Source organism: Crinia signifera, chromosome 4 (assembly GCF_055691185.1).
Source record: "Crinia signifera chromosome 4, ASM5569118v1, whole genome shotgun sequence".
Lineage (NCBI taxonomy): Eukaryota > Metazoa > Chordata > Amphibia > Anura > Myobatrachidae > Crinia > Crinia signifera.
Genome location: NC_139220.1, coordinates 42,769,597 through 42,787,005, shown reverse-complemented (window position 1 = coordinate 42,787,005; position 17,409 = coordinate 42,769,597). Strand labels below are relative to the sequence as shown.

The following is a 17,409-nucleotide window of genomic DNA, read 5'->3' as shown; positions in this document are numbered from 1 at the left end:
GTGTGGCGGCTGCCGTGTTGGGGCGCACGATCATTGCGTATAATTGAATTGAGCCCATACATTCTTTAGGAAAATAGGCTGTGACACACATATTCATATTGCTCCAGCCAGATTGCAGAATGTCGCACAACACTAAAGGCTGTATTCAATGAGAAATATTCTCCGTGCATGGCGAGAGATTTTGTTCTCTCGCCATGCACTCGCCCTGTTCCGGAGGGCTCGCTGCCACTCCTGCTCCCACTATTCAATGTGGTTAAGACTCGCCGCCACTCGCGGCGAGTCTTAACCCCTGCAGCGGGCAAGCGTCCGCGGCAGGGAGCTGGCAGGGAGCCGGGGGACGGTGGCAGCCAGGGAGATTAAAGTCTCCCTGGCTGCCCCAGAACATATGTGGAGGGGAGTTGGGCTCCCCGGGACCCAGGCAGCACAAGCTGCCCCCCCCCCCTATAGCCAGTGGGGGACCCAGTATTCACTGCACCCGATCGTGCATATGTAATAATTGGGTGCAGTGAATATATGAATATCTAATGAGCGGCTCGAGAGCTCCGGCCCCCTGCTGGCTGCTCTGTGTAAAAAAAAAAAATATATATATATATATTTTTTTCAATTAAATATATATTCATGTGCTATAAGCACATGGATAGAAATAGCATGCACCTTCACAGAAAAAAAATCCTGATTTTTTTTACACCAAAATTAAAAAAAAAAAACCTTTTAGTTTAAAAGTTCACATTCCAGTTCTCCATGAAAAGATGGAGAATTGCTACACGGAGAGAGACGGCGAAAATCACTTAGAAAGACGGCGAAAATATCACATTGAATAGGGTGGTTCACTTTTGGAGAGCAAAATGCTCCTTCCAACGCGAAAATAGCACAAACTCGCCATAAAACACGGAAAAATTGAATATGGCCCTAAATCATTAACACATGGATGTGCGCTGTTATACACAGGTCACAAATTTTGTGTTGCCAATATAAAATGCATCATCTTTAGCTTCCAATGGAACAAATACCCAAAGTGGTGGAATTGTCTGGAAACGCTGAATGTCTACATGACATTAGAATGATAACTATAGTAATTAACAAGGTTATGAATCATGTTGGTTGTAATGCACAAGTACAGCCATGTTTATAATTTGACAGATGCCCAGAATCTCTGGTTCAGAGATCTGCTTTGTCTCCAGCGCTGTTATGCTGGGTACACACCAGAATGATTTGGCCTCAATCCTGTCAATTTCGATGCAATTTCGACCGATGTTATGTAAATTGGGCATGTTTTAGATCCGATTGTGATTCCATGCTCGTCCCTGCTGGTCCTTTGGTAGTTTTGGAGATCCTAACTGCTGCAATCAGGATTTTTAAATGATCCCTTCAACTGGGTACAGATCGTCATCGGATCGCATGTAGATCATGCGACCATCATACAATTTTCTCACACTCATGATCGTTCCGGTGTGTACCTAGCATTAGAATTTGCATCTCTAGACATAAAGCACAAGGAGGACTGAAGGAACCCTGGCAGCACTGACTGGTTGTTAGTGTTAGAGATGGGATTGGGATGGGTTAGAGTTATTACCAGGGTGGGTTAGAGATATTACCAGGATCAGACCCTTTCTCACCGGGAAATACCAAGGCCCTTAACAACTCAACTGGTCATCTACTGTAATCTGCTCCTATCTGACCTCTATGACATGGATGACTCAAGACAACCACCTCTCTTCACTCTAATCTATACTCCATGCTGCTCATCTTCCTCTTCAGACATACTGCTGCTGCGTTCCCTTCAGAATCTATTTTAAACTTCTCACACTCACTTACCAGGCCCTCACTCGTTCTCCTCCCATTTACATATAATATTTGACCTTACATATAATATTTGTCTTTTCCCACCTTCAAGATTTTGGCTGTGGTGCTCCCTATCTCTCAAATTCTCTACTCCTCCCTATCAGACTCTCCACCTTCTACAAAACTTAAAATTAAGACCCACTTCTTTATCAACCCAGCCACCTCTCACCTTCCCCTTCTGTTCCCTACCTCATCTGTGTCACTCCTGTCTGTCTGTCCCTCCCCTTTACAATGTAAGCTCTCATAAGCATTGAAGAGAGAATTTTCGGTACTTGTGTACTATCATGGCGCCCATCGCATCGCAGACCATAAGGTATGCGATGTTCCGCGTTGTACCCCGATGTCATACAATGTTTTGTATGGCATTGTATATGGCATACAATGCGATGCGATTATAAGTTGTATAAGCACCCTAATGGGGGCTTACAATGTTAAATGCACCCCCACGCCACCCCCACTATGAACGTGAACCCGAAGCGTGGTGAGCGGCGGCGGTACGCGTCCTCCGACGTTTTCATACCCCCACTATCCACGTCGGCGTGAATAGAGAACTGTTTTCCAACCATCCACAAATAGCTGTGTGTGCTTTATGAGACTCTTAGTCAAGTACATTCCAGTAAGCAAATTGGGATTTAATAGTAACGGAGGTGCATTAACCAAACTCTGAGGAAAAACAGAAGCTGTCAAAATGATGATCAGTCTACTTACATTGCTTTCCATTTAACGCACTTAGATGAGCCGCCTCTATGACCTCTGGCAAATTACAGGCAAAAGATTGATTTCGTAGAAATAAATCTATCAGAGGTGTGACGGAGAGGTTCGATAAATGTCGGATTCTATTGTTTTCATCTTGGTTTAATTAATTTTCTCTTATGCCAAACAAGTTGTATTTTGGCTGTAATCAAAAGGTTGGTCGTTATTTTGCTAATGTGTCACCATCCGATGTGTGTCTCCTAGGCCAGCACAGAAGACGGATTTGTGTACTGTTTGGATGCGCGGTCAGACAAGCCCCTGTTCACATTGAAGGCTCATGATGGAGAAGTGTCTGGTATGTATGTTATGTTTGTTTTTCTAACCATCATAATGAAAAGAGCGGCCTCGGTCTTTCTATTTGAATCCTATAAATTCAAGGTTTTTTTTTAATAAATAAAGTATAAAGGTCCCCACACATAGAACAATTGAGTAAATGATCAGAGGGTTAAATCTAATCCTACAAGTTTTTAAACGATTGGTCGGTCCGATCAGTAGAAAACGGTCATATTGCTAAAAAAAAAGAATCTTACCAGAGGGCACCTTAAGGTGACTGACAACAAAATGGCTGGACGGCTGGGGCAAAGCATCTCCATGAACGCCGGTCTTGTGGGATGTTTCTGTATGCAGTGGTAAGTATCTCTAAAGTGGTCCACAGAAGGTCCCCTAAACCCCATTCACACCGCACCTCAGACCCGGGTAAAACCCAAAAAGGTCGACACATTCATTAATATGTTTTGGAAGACAAATATTTAGTGCGGATGATTCACCAGTGCGAATCATAACGGCACGGGCGCACTTTACAGCGGGCTGAATTCTTAAAAGCTCTTGCACGGACAATGTACGCAATTAGCATAGTGCTGCTGGGGGAGCAGGGAAACCATGTGATGCTCCCCCAGTGGCAATACACTGAATTGCGTACTTCGCTGGCGCCGGGGAGTGACTGCTGGAGGAGGGGGACTGAAAGCTGTCGCCCGCGGGGATCGCCAACCGGAGGACAGTAAGTATAAAACTAAGCCCCCACCACCCTGCTCCCAGTGTAGTTTCACTGCGGCGTGAAGCATATTAAGTGTATTCGACCCAGCAAAGGATGCAAGATAGGCTTCATTCTGGTGACGTTTTCAGCATTTAAACACATGAAAACTGCACCTGAATGGCATCTTGCACCCTTCGGACCTAATAGGATTGACCTCCAAGTCTAACCCTAACCCGCACTCTAGTGCCTAACTATAACTGTCCACCTGGTGCCTAACTCTGACTGCCTCTTCCTGTGTAGCCTAAACCTAACATACTGTACTCCCTTTGTGGCCAACACTAAAAATGTTGAAAAAAAACCCATGAAAAATCATGTGTTGATCATTGAAACTGTTGACTTAGTCACTGTTGACCAATCTGAGGGCCATTAATGACTGTAATGCTAAGTACACATCAGACTATGGGCCTTATTCTGATCGGTGCGGCTGGATCCGAATATGCGGCCAGAACCGTGCGTGCGAAACCCCGCCTTCCATACGGATCGCCAACTCCGTCCGTACGCGGTAAGAAGCTGGCCGAACGGACCGCACGTGTAGTTTTCACGGAATACGCCTCCTCCATCTCAGGGAACCTCCCCCATCATTCGATGGTCGCAGACCATCGAATGCAGGACCGAGTGCTCCACCAGCTCCCGCAACCTCAGACCACACGGACATTTTTCCGTGCAAAAGCAGGGATCTGGGCGGGCAGCTGACATCCGGCGATGTCATATGTCCGCCCCCTACACGTGCGTCACGACTGCATTACCATACGTACGCCCAGCGTTTGCATGGGAACTCCCATGAAACGCGGGGCGTATGCATATGGTAATGAGCCCAAATAGCCCTTCACGCCCCTCTCCACCCCCTGTTCGGAGTGTTCACATTTCATGCGGGATTTGGCCAAACGCCCCACTCGCACATGCGCAGAGACGCCTCTGCACATGCGCAGACACAAAACATCGGCGGCACGAACGCACGCGGATATTACCGCACCAACCAGAATAAGGGCCTATGTGTACTGAGGTGATATCAGCAATGACAGGACCTGATGCCGGACCAACGAGTGACAGAAGGGAGGACCGGGGGCTATGTGACCACACCATTGGTTTGGGGAACCCGGGACAGTTCTGTAAGGCGTGAAGATTACTGGATAGCCACATTAGCACATAAGTATGATGCTGTGCGCTCTCATTTCTGCAGCTTCTGTCCCTCATTCATTGTTTTGTTACACAATACAAAGCTTCCATTACTGAGGAGCTCTGGTGGGGACCCCTCTTCTTACTGTACTGCTGCCTCTGTGACAATAGATGATAGGTCATTAGCCCCTCTGTGAGCTGCTGGCACTTCTGTGTTCTCTTGTCTTCCAAATAAACAGAAAACAGTAACTCCATCTCTGTCCCCTCCGCTGTGATCTCTAATAGAGACTATTAGCTGTGTTTCTGTATTCTGTGTACAGTGTGGCAGTGACATTCTATCAGCCTGCTGCTCTCTCATCCCTGGCTGTATTATTTTAAAAGAAAAAACTTCAGATTGAGCACGTGCTATTGTAACGGACACAATCCAAGTCTATTGTAACGGACACAATCCGCGCCTATTGTAGCATACGCCACCCGTGCCTATTGTAGCATATCAAAGGTGGCTTTTGGCACCCAGAGCATGTTGAATAAACAGTTAAACCCCTCCCAGGGGAGTCAGGGGGTAGGTGACTATGAGGGGTCTCCAATAAGGAGATGGCCTGTGGATACCTTATTTCCTTTTGAAGCCACACCTTAAGCGGGCACAAAATACATCCCATACCGCCTGTCACAGTGCCTCCTCTGTCATTTGTTTCTGGTCCTGAAAGGGCGTGAGGTCTAACTGGGAGTGGTGTGGTTTCATGGCACACCACCCCCTCTTTGCACGTACTACTGCAGAGTCGAGCAGGCCAGCTCCAATCTCATGGGCTGGAGGGTGTATGTTTTAGTTAGGACAGGTGGCACATAAATCTCTATCTCATATAACTGACCCATACACACTGCGATAAGCAGCGTGCAATGCGATGCCCACTCCCACAGGCATCGCACAGTACAAAAAGTATGTGCTGCACATACTTTTTGTACTGCCCACGGCAAAAAACACATGCGTTGCGATCCGCCTAATGGGCACCTTTAAGGAGCTTATATGTCTAGTGTCTGTGTGTAACCAAAACAATGCCATCTGCTGGCAGTGAGTGAAACTACATCGCTTTCTCATTCACACATACAGAAACACAGAGGCAATCACAAGGTAGCAGACTAGTAACATATAAACACAATTTGCTTAATGTAATATTGGTTTCTGAATTTCTCAATAATTTCTCAATAAGAAACGTTTGGACTAGGGGTGCCTTGAAAAATGATAGCAGGTTCCTATTCACACAAGGTCCCTTATTCTGATTCAGTCGGACGGCTGCGTGTTCGGTCGGACGGCCAATGTATTGTGCTTGCGCATGTGCAGAGGCGTTTCTGCACATGTGCGAACGCCGCGCACGTCCGAATACGGCGTGAATTCCGTACAGAAAACTATCAGTTGGAACAATCCGAGCAGGTAGTGGAGAGGGGCGTGAAGGGCTGTTTGGCCTCATAAACATATGCATACACCCCGCTTTTCATAGGCGTTCCCATGAAAACGCTGGGCGTACGTATGGTAATCCGGCCGTGACGCACGTGTGGGGGGTGGACAGCTGACATAGCCGGATGCCAGCTGCCCGCCCATATCCCTGCTTTCGCATGGAGAAATGTACGAGTGGTCTGGAGCACTCAGAGCTTTCTGACCGCTCGGTCCATCATTTGATGGTCGGCGACCATTGGAGGATGGGGGAGGTTCCCACAGATGGGGGAGTTGTTCACATGAAACATCCACTCGCGGGCCATTCACTCAGCGTCTTACCACATTCGGACGGTGTGATCGATCCGTACGGTAGGCGGGGCTAAGAACACTCGGTGGCCGCCCGAAAATACGCATCCGTCCGAGTCAACTAGAATAAGGGCCTAGGTACACATGTCTATTTGCAGTTGTTTATGCTTTTTAATTTTTTTTTGCCTTTTTTGAAATCCAGGCCTTGAGTTGAGCAGCCAAGTTAAAGGTTGTCTGGTGACATCGTCTCAGGATAAGTTTGTGAAGATTTGGGACATTTTACTGGACAAACCAAGTCTCATTCACTCTCGAGATATGAAAATGGTAAGAGTCTGCCCGTCGGTTACTGTACTGCGTCGGCCATTTTATTTACGTACTTGGTGCTGCTACAGAATTGCCAACTGCTACAAATACATTAACTTGGACATTATCTTGTTGTTTGGGCTCATTTACAAATATTATCTTTGTGTTTTAGGGTATACTGTTCTGTACAGCATGCTGCCCAGATTCTCCATTTGTTTATGCCTTTGGAGGCCAGAAGGACGGATTGAGAGTGTGGGACGTCAGCAGTATTGCTGCCGGTGAGTGGATCACACAGTGTGTGGTGTTTGTGAAAGTAGGGTTATTTCACAGTGACACAAAGCTTACTATAGAATTATTAGGTATTGGGCAAAATTTACTTAGAATACGTATTGGTTGTATTCGTATTTAGTATACGACTGTTATTGGTGGAGTATTTAATTTATACATTCTTATTCCGGGGCATAATTTACAAACATCATTGGCAAACGTGGGGGGGGGGGGGTTCTGGGGATCCCCAAAATTTCTACAACCAGCACCAGGCTCAAGGGGTTGTTTTGGTTGGGGAAACAAAAGGAGTGGGGATCCGCCATATATTGGGAACCAGCCAGCAGGCAGCAGGGTAATGCCACAGCTGTGGGAAACTTATATAAGTTTGAGTCCCAGCAAGCCTGCAGCGCATGCAGGGACTTTGAGAATCACAAGTTCCAGCATGCAGTGCATTAACCAGCCAGCTGGTACTTGTAGTTTCACAAAAGTAAAAATAGTTAAATAAAACAGACACATACAAACAGTAAGACTTTATTAACCACTACAATCTTCCACTCCTACTCACTATGGAATCCCTCGTTGGCCTGTCCTCTTCCCCATGTAGAATCCAATTTTGGTTCCTGTGGATAGAGTATCACCTGCTGTCGTCTTTGCTTCTACAGCTGTGTTTATATCTGTGGCTTCGCCCACAGACTGGGAGTTAGGCCCGCCCACCAGGCAAGCAGGAGTGGGCATCAGGATTTCTCCGCTCATGATTGGCTGGTTGGCACCCCCCCCCCCCGAGCATCTGTCGGCTGAGCCACAAAACTAAACACAGCCCACCGCTTCAGCCCAGGTCGGGTTAATCCTGGAGGGGGCAGGGGGGCCCTTTATTGGGGGGTCCTCACTGTTCCTTTGTACGGCGCTGCGAAACACTTGTGGCGCCTTATAAATAAAATTATAATAATAATAATAATAATACCCCAGGGTCCCTGCCCAGGCTGACCGGTCATGGGGTAAATGTTTTGGCTGGGGGAACTTATATAAGTATTACCCTGCTGGCTGGTTCCCAAAATATGGGGGACCCTTACTCCTTTTGACCCCCGCATTTTGGAAACCCTAATTAAATTGTTCCCTGAATTTCTAGAACCAGGATCGGCTCTTTGGCATATTTTGGTGTATTTTCGTTAGTAAATTCCCGTCACACTGCAGTACACAGACAGAATTTGCGAATTGGGCGGATATCACATATTGAAATAGTTTGCCTGGTTAAACTGGACCCATAAATACAGCTGACCACCACAGGCCACAGGTCGACATGGACTAGGGTAGGCTGACATTAATAAAAGGTGGACACATGTTTTGGGGTGTCTGTCGCCAATGTAACGCGTCCCCTCACATGGCTCGCTACGCTCGGCACACTATTATATTCTCATAGTCTGACCAGTCACTGTCTAAAAGAATGCAGCCTATCCACTCACTAGAAGTTAGTGACCTCATTGAAGTTACTGTAGGTACTTATATGTACTTATATGAGGTATTTTGTGTTAATCTTTTAACTATTGTTTTTAAGTATATAATTGTGAACATATTTTTATGTGGTTAGACTTTTGGGGTAAATGTCCCTGTCGGGCTGTAATTAAGATCGCTGGTTTTAACATTTAAATTCTATTGGATTTTCACTGTGCTGAGCGTTGATCATATAGTCCCATGTGAGACCTACAGTATTTTCTGTGCTAGACTCTTATGGGAAGACCGTGTGACAGAACATACGGTACCTAATGAATAATCTAGAGTTTCCCAAGCTCTGCAACTACAGGCCACATTTTTGGGATGCTTGTGTCCAGATGACAATCAAATTAAGTAAATTGTGCTCAAGCATGGACTGTAATGGTGGAGTTTGGCAACCTCCATAACCTATATAGAAAAAGACTAAACCATAGATTCTCAAACTCTGGGGGTTATTCAGTGCTGCCATTAACATCCGCATTGAAGGGTGTCCGACCCAACGTTTTCTGTTTTGATGGAAACGGCTGCTGATTTTCGAATTCGTGGCCGTTTTCCGACAATCCGCGTCACTTTCTTACAATTTGCAGACTTTCTGACACTCTGCAGTCGGTACATTGAATACAGACTGTGGATGTACTGTCGGATCAGATGAAAAACTGGACGTTCTGACAGTAGGAATCCCAGATTGAATACCTCACTCTGTCCTTAAGGCTCCAAACACATTTTTCAGGCCACCCATCAGGTGCAAGGTGTAGTCATTACTCATTGACACACGTTTTAAAAGATCCACAAGTGGAGCTAATTATTTCACTTGTGATTCAGTGGGAAAAATCTGTTGGGAGTCCTGAGGACTGAGTTCGAGAACAGTGCACTAAATTAATGGCTCCGGTCGGTACCATGGGATATTTTTATGAAAATACTTGCATTGCACATAACCAAGGGGTGCCAAGGTGAAGTGTAAAGATTGCTCAAGCCTTTTGAGAACAGCCATGGAGACCAAGAATGTTCATTATATTCTATTGCACAGATTACTTTCTAAATTAGGGCGGAGCAGGGTAATGTCATAGTTCCATACTTGGCCACACCCCCTTTCTGGAATTGGTGCCTCTTGGGAAATGTATTTTGAATCTAATTAGGTGCCATGTGCACAAACAACTCAAATGTCCCCCAGTGTTTATAATACATGTTCTATGAAAGTGATGGTACGATTAGTCACGCCATTGTTGACATTGGACTGAAATTAGTATTTAGATAAATAATCGGCCGCCATATGAGAAGGACTGCTTTTTGCAATGCTTTAGAAAACTGAAAATGTATTCTTTATTGTATTTTACATTTTTTTTTCTTTTACTCTCAGTAAAAGAAGCATTTGGTAGCAGAGAGCGGCTGATGGTGACCAATCTACCCAGCACATCTGCCAGCGCTGCCCAAGGGACCGGCGATGGGGCTGCTGAAACGATGGAGTCCTAGACCGTCAGATTCCCTTTTGTGTCTACTTGCTACTTACATCCACCCTCCTCCATCTTCATGGCAACATTAATGCAAATGTGTGCATCAGCTTCAAATGACTTTATATTTGAGACCATTCAGTACAATTCCTGGGAATTGACCGTGACCTCTACGACTGTGACTGTGTTTCATCTATCGATTGACTGTCTAATGTGACTATATAAAAGCAGAGGAGGTTCCATGTTTCCAGTATTCAGAAATATTGCTAATTATTGATGTTAATATGAACACTCATATGCAAATTTATATTGAACCAGACACCCGGAGATCATTAAACTTTTAAGTTGTTTTCCAGAACGGTACATGGCACTAGCAAAGTTGACCTTAAATTTTGACTTAAAGTCCTTACAGGGCGTAACTGCATATTATCACCATTTATTATAACAAGTGTAAGATGCAGTGTTTAGCATCACTAGGAATCCTTTATAAACCAGCGAATCATTGTGCAAGACTCACATTCTCACACACAGATATACGAATGTCGCATACCAAATTAGTGCCATCTTGTGAAGTAGATTTGTCGCATTGCATTGTGAAAAATGTAATGCGTCTCTCTTGTGCCACATGTCTCATACCTCATGGCACAAGGATAGATCTGTAATATTTTACTTACGGTAGGAACAAATAGTGGATGCTGCAGATCACATTAAACCTAGGCACTAAGCTAGTAGTAAATGATTTAACAAGCAACAAGTGTATCGGAGGTATGGGTAAACTCTTCCAAGATGTGGTTATGGTGGTTTAGCAACTGGAGCAGCAAATAAGTAAGATTGTCTTTTCCTGGGGAGTGATAAGTAAACCAGATACCAGACTCCACACTGTCCTTATTCTCCAGTGGCATATGTTTAATCCTAAACTCCCCTCCCGCTGCCTAACCTTCTCCCCTGTGCCTAATTCTAACCTCCTCGCAGCCTAACACCCCCCCCCCCCCCTTTGAAACCATATCATCCCTATTCACGATGCTCCCATTGTCATTTTTTGGTACTTGTGTATTATCACGGCGCCCCCGATTTCCATCGCAGGGCATTGTACAACCAAAAAATCGTGTCGCATCGCATGCGATGTGATCGTACCCGATTTTTAATTGTACAGGCACCCAGATGCCTGATTCTTATCTTAAATGCCCCCCCGACCCGATTTTAGATTGTACACCCACCCTGATGGGTAATGACTATGTTAAATGCCCCCTCATTGCTAACGCCACCCCACTATCAACGCCAACCCGAAGCGTGGCAAGCGCAGCGGTACGCGTCCTCCGACCTGTTCATACCCCCACTATCCACGTTGGCGTGGAGTTGATTTTATATAGTGTGGCGAGCGCAGTGAGCCACCAAGCCCAAAGTGTGGCGAGCGGACGCGTAATACTTGTGCGTAATGCGTGGGGCTCGCTGCGCTTGCCACACTATATAAAATCAACTCCACGCCGACGTGGATAGTGGGGGTATGAAAAGGTCGGAGGACGCGTACCGCCGCACCTCGCAGGCTCGCTGTGCTCGCCACGCTTCAGGTTGCTGTTGATAGTGGGGTGGCATTTAACATACTCATTACCCATCAGGGTGGGGATACAATTAAAAATCGGGTCTGGGTGGGCATTTAACATGGGAATTATCCTAAATTGCGTCGCATCGCATGGCATGCCATTATAATGGCATGCCATGCGACGCGATATTAAAATGGTACACTCAGCCCGGGAAAGGCTCAAATCAGGTCCCATCGCATACCGTAATTAGTGGTATGCGATGCAATGGGCGCCGTGATAATACACAAGTACCCATTTTTTTCGGGATCCGCCCCTGGAGCCATGATCTCTATCATTGAATCTATCCGGGATTACATTAAGGGGCCAATTCAGACCTGTTTGTACAGGCCCGAATTTGGCCATGTTTCCGATAGTGGGGGGTCGCATGTGCATTGGTACAGATGGGTGGACCCCCTGTGCTCACCAAGGCATTCACGCGGGTGGGGAACGCCCAGCGCTTTATGGGCATCCCCATGAAAACATTGGGCGGACTGATGCCTCCCAACTGCCCTACAAAAGCGGGACAGTTGGGAGGCATGGTGTAATCCTATTTATTCATTTCATTCTACTTTGTTAGTACAAATAAGTGTTCACAATTTGCTATAATCTACATAATTCCACATGTTCTAAAGTCTAAAAATATTAACAGCAATAAACCTTCAATGAAATGTCCATACTGTCCGCCTCTGTCAGGCTTCATGTTAAGAGATAGCTATGTGCTCCCTAGGGTGCACGGACAGGCGCTACCACGGGTGCTATGCCAAGAGCTGCCACTTAAAAAGGGGTAGTCGGCCCCAAAAGAACCAGAACAAACAAGAAAAAGAAGTGGCGCTGGTTTTGATGAAATAATCGTACAAATATTTAATAACAATTTAAAATAACATATCATCAAACAATTGCATACAATAATAAAAAGGGTGGGTCAATAACTGGACCGGAGGCTGAATGGATTGGACCCAAGTAAGATGGAAATGGGTAATAGCTGTGGTGATCGGGGGGGAGGGGAGGGGGTGTTGCCCAATAGTTACCACTGTGGGTGATTGTGATCCAGTCCCAAAAACAGAATGAACCTGAGGACCATTGGAATTCTGTTTTTGGGACTGGATCACAATCACCCACAGTGGTAACTATTGGGCAACACCCCCTCCCCTCCCCCCCGATCACCACAGCTATTACCCATTTCCATCTTACTTGGGTCCAATCCATTCAGCCTCCAGTCCAGTTATTGACCCACCTTTTTATTATTGTATGCAATTGTTTGATGATATGTTATTTTAAATTGTTATTAAATATTTGTACGATTATTTCATCAAAACCAGCGCCACTTCTTTTTCTTGTTTGTTCAGGCTTCATGTTAAGCACTGAGGACCATATGTATCAAGCTTCAAAAAGTAATAAAATGGAGAGTGGTATATATCCAGTCAATCAGCTCCAACCTGCCATGTTACAGGCTGGGCTTGAAAAATGGCAGGAAGGAGCTGGTTGTTTATCACTCTCCACTTTATCACTTTTTGAAGCTTAATACATCTGTCCTTGAGTATGGCAATAAAACACCAAAGAACTGAAATGGGAGATGGCTGGGAGACGGAATTAATTAAAGTGAAGAGGATTGTAGATCACACGGCCAGTTGCTCAATATTTGTTAAAATAAAAACACAGGTACAAGGTGGGAAATTCTATAAGGTTTCTGTTGCCCCCTGCAGGCTAGTGGATGCCTGCGGATGATCCCCTTGTTGTCAGTCAGTTCTAAGTAGGACATGACATGTATACAGGATGGGATGAATGACAATTGTCACTAAAAATTCAGCAAAACATTTTCAGCCCTGAGCTGTGGGGGAAATTTAATAACGTGAAATTTAATAACACAAATACACATGAAATAGGCGTATTCGTATTAAAAAATACGCCTATTTAAAATGCCGAAAATACTGCAATTCGTATTTAAGAATATGAATAAATACACCATCAAAAGAATAGGAATCACCATTCAAAAGAATGGGGATTCCTAATTTTCTAAGCGAACGTACATAATACGTAATTAGTGGTATTCTTGAAGTTCCAGCATGCAGGGCATTAAAGGGCCCGCTGGAAATTAGCGGCCGTATATAATATATGGCCATTAATTAGCGAGATAATTGGAGAACCACAAGTCCCAGCATGCGGGGCATTAAAGGGCTCGCTGGAACTTGTAGTTCCACAGCAATACAAATAGTAATATAAACACACTGGCACACAATTAAAGTAAAACTATTACAATCAGAGCCCACACATAGATACTTACCTACCTTGAGATGTAGGTAGGTATCGGTGCGTCCGTATTGGGTACCTGTGGAAGGAATCCATACTTAGAGGTAGATCAAGTCCTCTTTGTTCTAAGTAGGTTTTACCTAAACATCCATTCACATGCCACTGGGAGCCTCCCACATCTTTCGAAGTTTGGTGACCACCGAAAGATGTGGAAGGTGCACACATCTGTAAGTTTGCTATAAGCAACCTTACATATGCGTGGGCGGTGGCTGACATCCGGTGATGTCAGCTGCCCACCGCCCGCATGTCCGTCACGGCTCCATTAGCATGAAATCACCGGCATTCTCATGGACATGCCCAAGAAACGCGCTTGGTGTTCCCATATGCTAACGCTGCCCCCCCCCCCCCGTGCGACCTCTGTTCGCAGTTTGGTCGCCGTGGACATGCACAACAAGCGCATGCACCTGCACAGAAATGCGCAATGTAAAATATCAGCCATGTGCAAACATACGTGGGCCTGCGAACGGACCAGAATAAGGTCCTTGAACAGAGCGAATGCTGTTCATTTGTTCAAGTTCACTTAAAAAATTGCATGTTCTTATGGGGGGAGCTGGGAAGTTCAAGGTGCACCTACAGTAGATATATGTGGGCTAGGAGCACTCATGGGTCTTAAAGCACATCACCAAGCCATACATTTAGTGGGGCAGTCCTGGTATTGGAGAACTGTTCTAAGAATGCGACATGGATTCTCATTTCTTTAGGGTAGGGAAGTAGTCCACTGTCTCTTAAAAAAAAAAAAAAAAAAAAAAAACCTTCCTGCTATGTGACCACAACCCTGTGATATGGCCATACCCCACCATGCCAAAGCGACACCCCATCCTGATTAGCATTTTACCAGTTTTGGCTGTTATGCTTAACGTGCATCCATCTCCAAAAACTTAATTTTATTTTACTGTAGCAGATATTTGCATGTGTAACATATATGCCTGTGTATATGTTAGAATGTTAAGAAATGTAATTATAAAAGTATAAGCAGTTTCCACCTCAGGATTGATATTGTGTAATGGACTCTGGTAAAAATATGGTAACATTGACCGAGCAACCAAACTGCATTTGTTGCTCAGAAACTTTCTAAAACTGGACAGCATGGACATACATATACTAATGATTATGGCTGATACAGACTTTGCCATACATATGTGTTATTGTTGACTTATTGAGCAAGAAACTTTGATGGCAGTAAATGTATTATTACCACAGACTTTGGTCAAGCAGCACTTGTACTGTGTTGCCCCCTGAGTGACCTTACAGCTAGCTGTCTATCAAACAAGGGTAGTGAGTGTCCTCGAGGACACTAAAAGTGCGGGAAGTCAGCTGTCTCGAGGGCTGAGCGGGAGAACAGCTGAGCTCGTGCCAAACAGCTGACCTCCCAGTCTGTATATAAAAGAGCTGTCAGTGCAGCGCAGGTCAGACTGCTGTTCCCTCCTTCCAAGTGCCGACCTCCCTGCTTTAGCAAAGAGCGGTAGCTAGGAGCAGAGGAGGGGAAGCCGGAGAAGGAGTCCTCTAATGCTAAGGAGTTACTGCTGATAAGGGTATCTCCTCCGCTACTGCTCTGAACTGTGCATTTGGCCGCTGTAACACTAAACCAAGCGGAGAGAGAACTCAGCAGCTTTAACCCCTGCACTGCCAGAATAAAAGGACAGCTACATTGAAGGACATCGCCTTCATACTTAAGAGCCACAAAGCAAATGAGAGCCGCCGAAGGCAGGTACAGCGTGTAGTCACCCCCCTCTACACCCAGAGCGATACTGGCACCCTACAGTAAAGCTGAGCGGGAGACGGGAGGCGGAGGTGACTACAAGGAAGAAAGGTGCCGCTAAATATACTCACCGCTGCACGCCATTCAGGAGAGGAGAAGCTGCCTATCAACCAGCGGAGAGAAGCGCTGACAGTAGATCGCCTGCCGGAGACATCCTGCTGCATTCGCCGGAGAGTCTGACAAGACGCGCCTCCGCTGGCGTCACCTCCCACAGCGTCGCTGATTGGAATCGGAGGCCACCTCCCAGCACTCGTAGTGAGTAGCGCTGTCAAGCCCCTTCACACCCTGGTGCCGCCCTTACTATAGGCGGCCACCAGCGGGAGACGGGAGGAGGCGTGGACAGCGGAGGAAAGCGCTGTCCATCCACCGCAGAGAGGGAGAAGAGTCGCCGCCCACCATCACCGCTTTCAACGCTGCCCATCCACCGCAGAGAGGGAGAAGAGTCGCCGCCCTGCAGCCGCCCATCAGCCGCTGCTGTAACGCCCCTCTACACCCTGGTGCTGCCTATGCAACGGGTAGCTACCAGCGGGAGACGGGAGGAGGCGTAACAGCTATTGGGAAAGCACCCTGTCACAGTAGAAACGCTGATTCAATGCCTCTAGCCAGAGATCAGAGCAGCCCAGTGTCACACCCCTCTACACCCAGGGGCCGCCTGCACCTATAGCGGTACCCTGCGGGAGACGGGAGGTGGTGTGGCAGCAATCACTTTGGGCGTTGAGGAGAACAGGGTAGCCACAGAAGAGTAGAAAGTACAGGGACAGAGTCAGAAGCCAGACCTATCAGTCACTGCAGCCAAGTAAAGCAGGAAGAGAAGAGGAAAGAGACAGAGAGAGAAAGAGAGACAGTTGCCTAGATAGACAAAGCTGCGAGAACTGGTGAGCTAACCTCCTTATGCACTATAACACCACAGGAACCCCAGACATTTATGTTAGCTCCGTTTAAGACAGCAGCTGTAATAGGAATAGCTCAAGCTTCCTGCTGCACTGAATAGGAGACTTTGTAGCTAATGCCCCTAAGCTCACAGCCAAGCAATTATAGGAGAAAGATAGAAAGTCTCAATCCTCTAAGGGAAAGCCAGAATATTGTATCTAAATTCAGTGACTCAAATACTTTAGGTGATTAATATCACATATCAAAGGGACAGAGACATAGACTTCTACAGTGCTAGGAACACCTAGTGAAGGCCAGCGGAGAGACTTATATTTAGACAGGTTGCTTATTAACCCATTCACACCTTCAGCAAACTAAGGGTCCCAACGCGCGCCAACAGATATATTTATATGCAGTGTTTTTTATTATGCTGGCCAGCGCATGGTAACTTTTTGTGTAAATGCATGCATTAATATATGTATAGGAAATATAGAGAGTATAGCTGTTTATTGAGGATATATATGTTATGCAAAGTTATTTATTGAACCGTCATACTGTGTAAAGTTATATTCTGCTTGTTCTATAAAGTTATTGATGTGTCATGTTAAAGTCATTCATTGAAGCCGTATGTTATGTAAAAGTTGTTTATTGAATTCAAATGTTACACATTGTAAAATCATATTCATCATTTTAAGAAAGTAAACTTACCCTTTTATATAAATACGCTGTACCTCTGTTCATTTGAGAGCCCTAAAAGGAAATAAGTATAATATCAGTATAGTCTGTGTGGTAGCCACATACCTGCAATTAAAAGGTGGTTACACATGAGATTCAATAAGTGACCACAATGGTGGAGTAGTGGACTACTAGCAGGACGCAAATGCAATTTACACAACTTTTTTTTT

At 45.6% G+C, this 17,409-nt stretch overlaps 1 protein-coding gene across 1 annotated transcript in view; it reads left to right on the top strand.

The window, feature by feature from the left end:
- PWP1 (PWP1 homolog, endonuclein) overlaps positions 1-10,967 on the top strand; it is a 70,420-nt gene extending 59,453 nt beyond the window's left edge. Inside the window, exons 12-15 of the mRNA XM_083181646.1 lie at positions 2,800-2,890; positions 6,685-6,806; positions 6,958-7,063; positions 9,898-10,967. Of these exons, the coding sequence (XP_083037772.1) occupies positions 2,800-2,890; positions 6,685-6,806; positions 6,958-7,063; positions 9,898-10,010 (432 nt within the window). The 3' untranslated portion in view covers positions 10,011-10,967. The remainder of the gene's footprint in view (positions 1-2,799; positions 2,891-6,684; positions 6,807-6,957; positions 7,064-9,897) is intronic.
- The last annotated feature ends 6,442 nt before the right edge of the window (positions 10,968-17,409 follow it).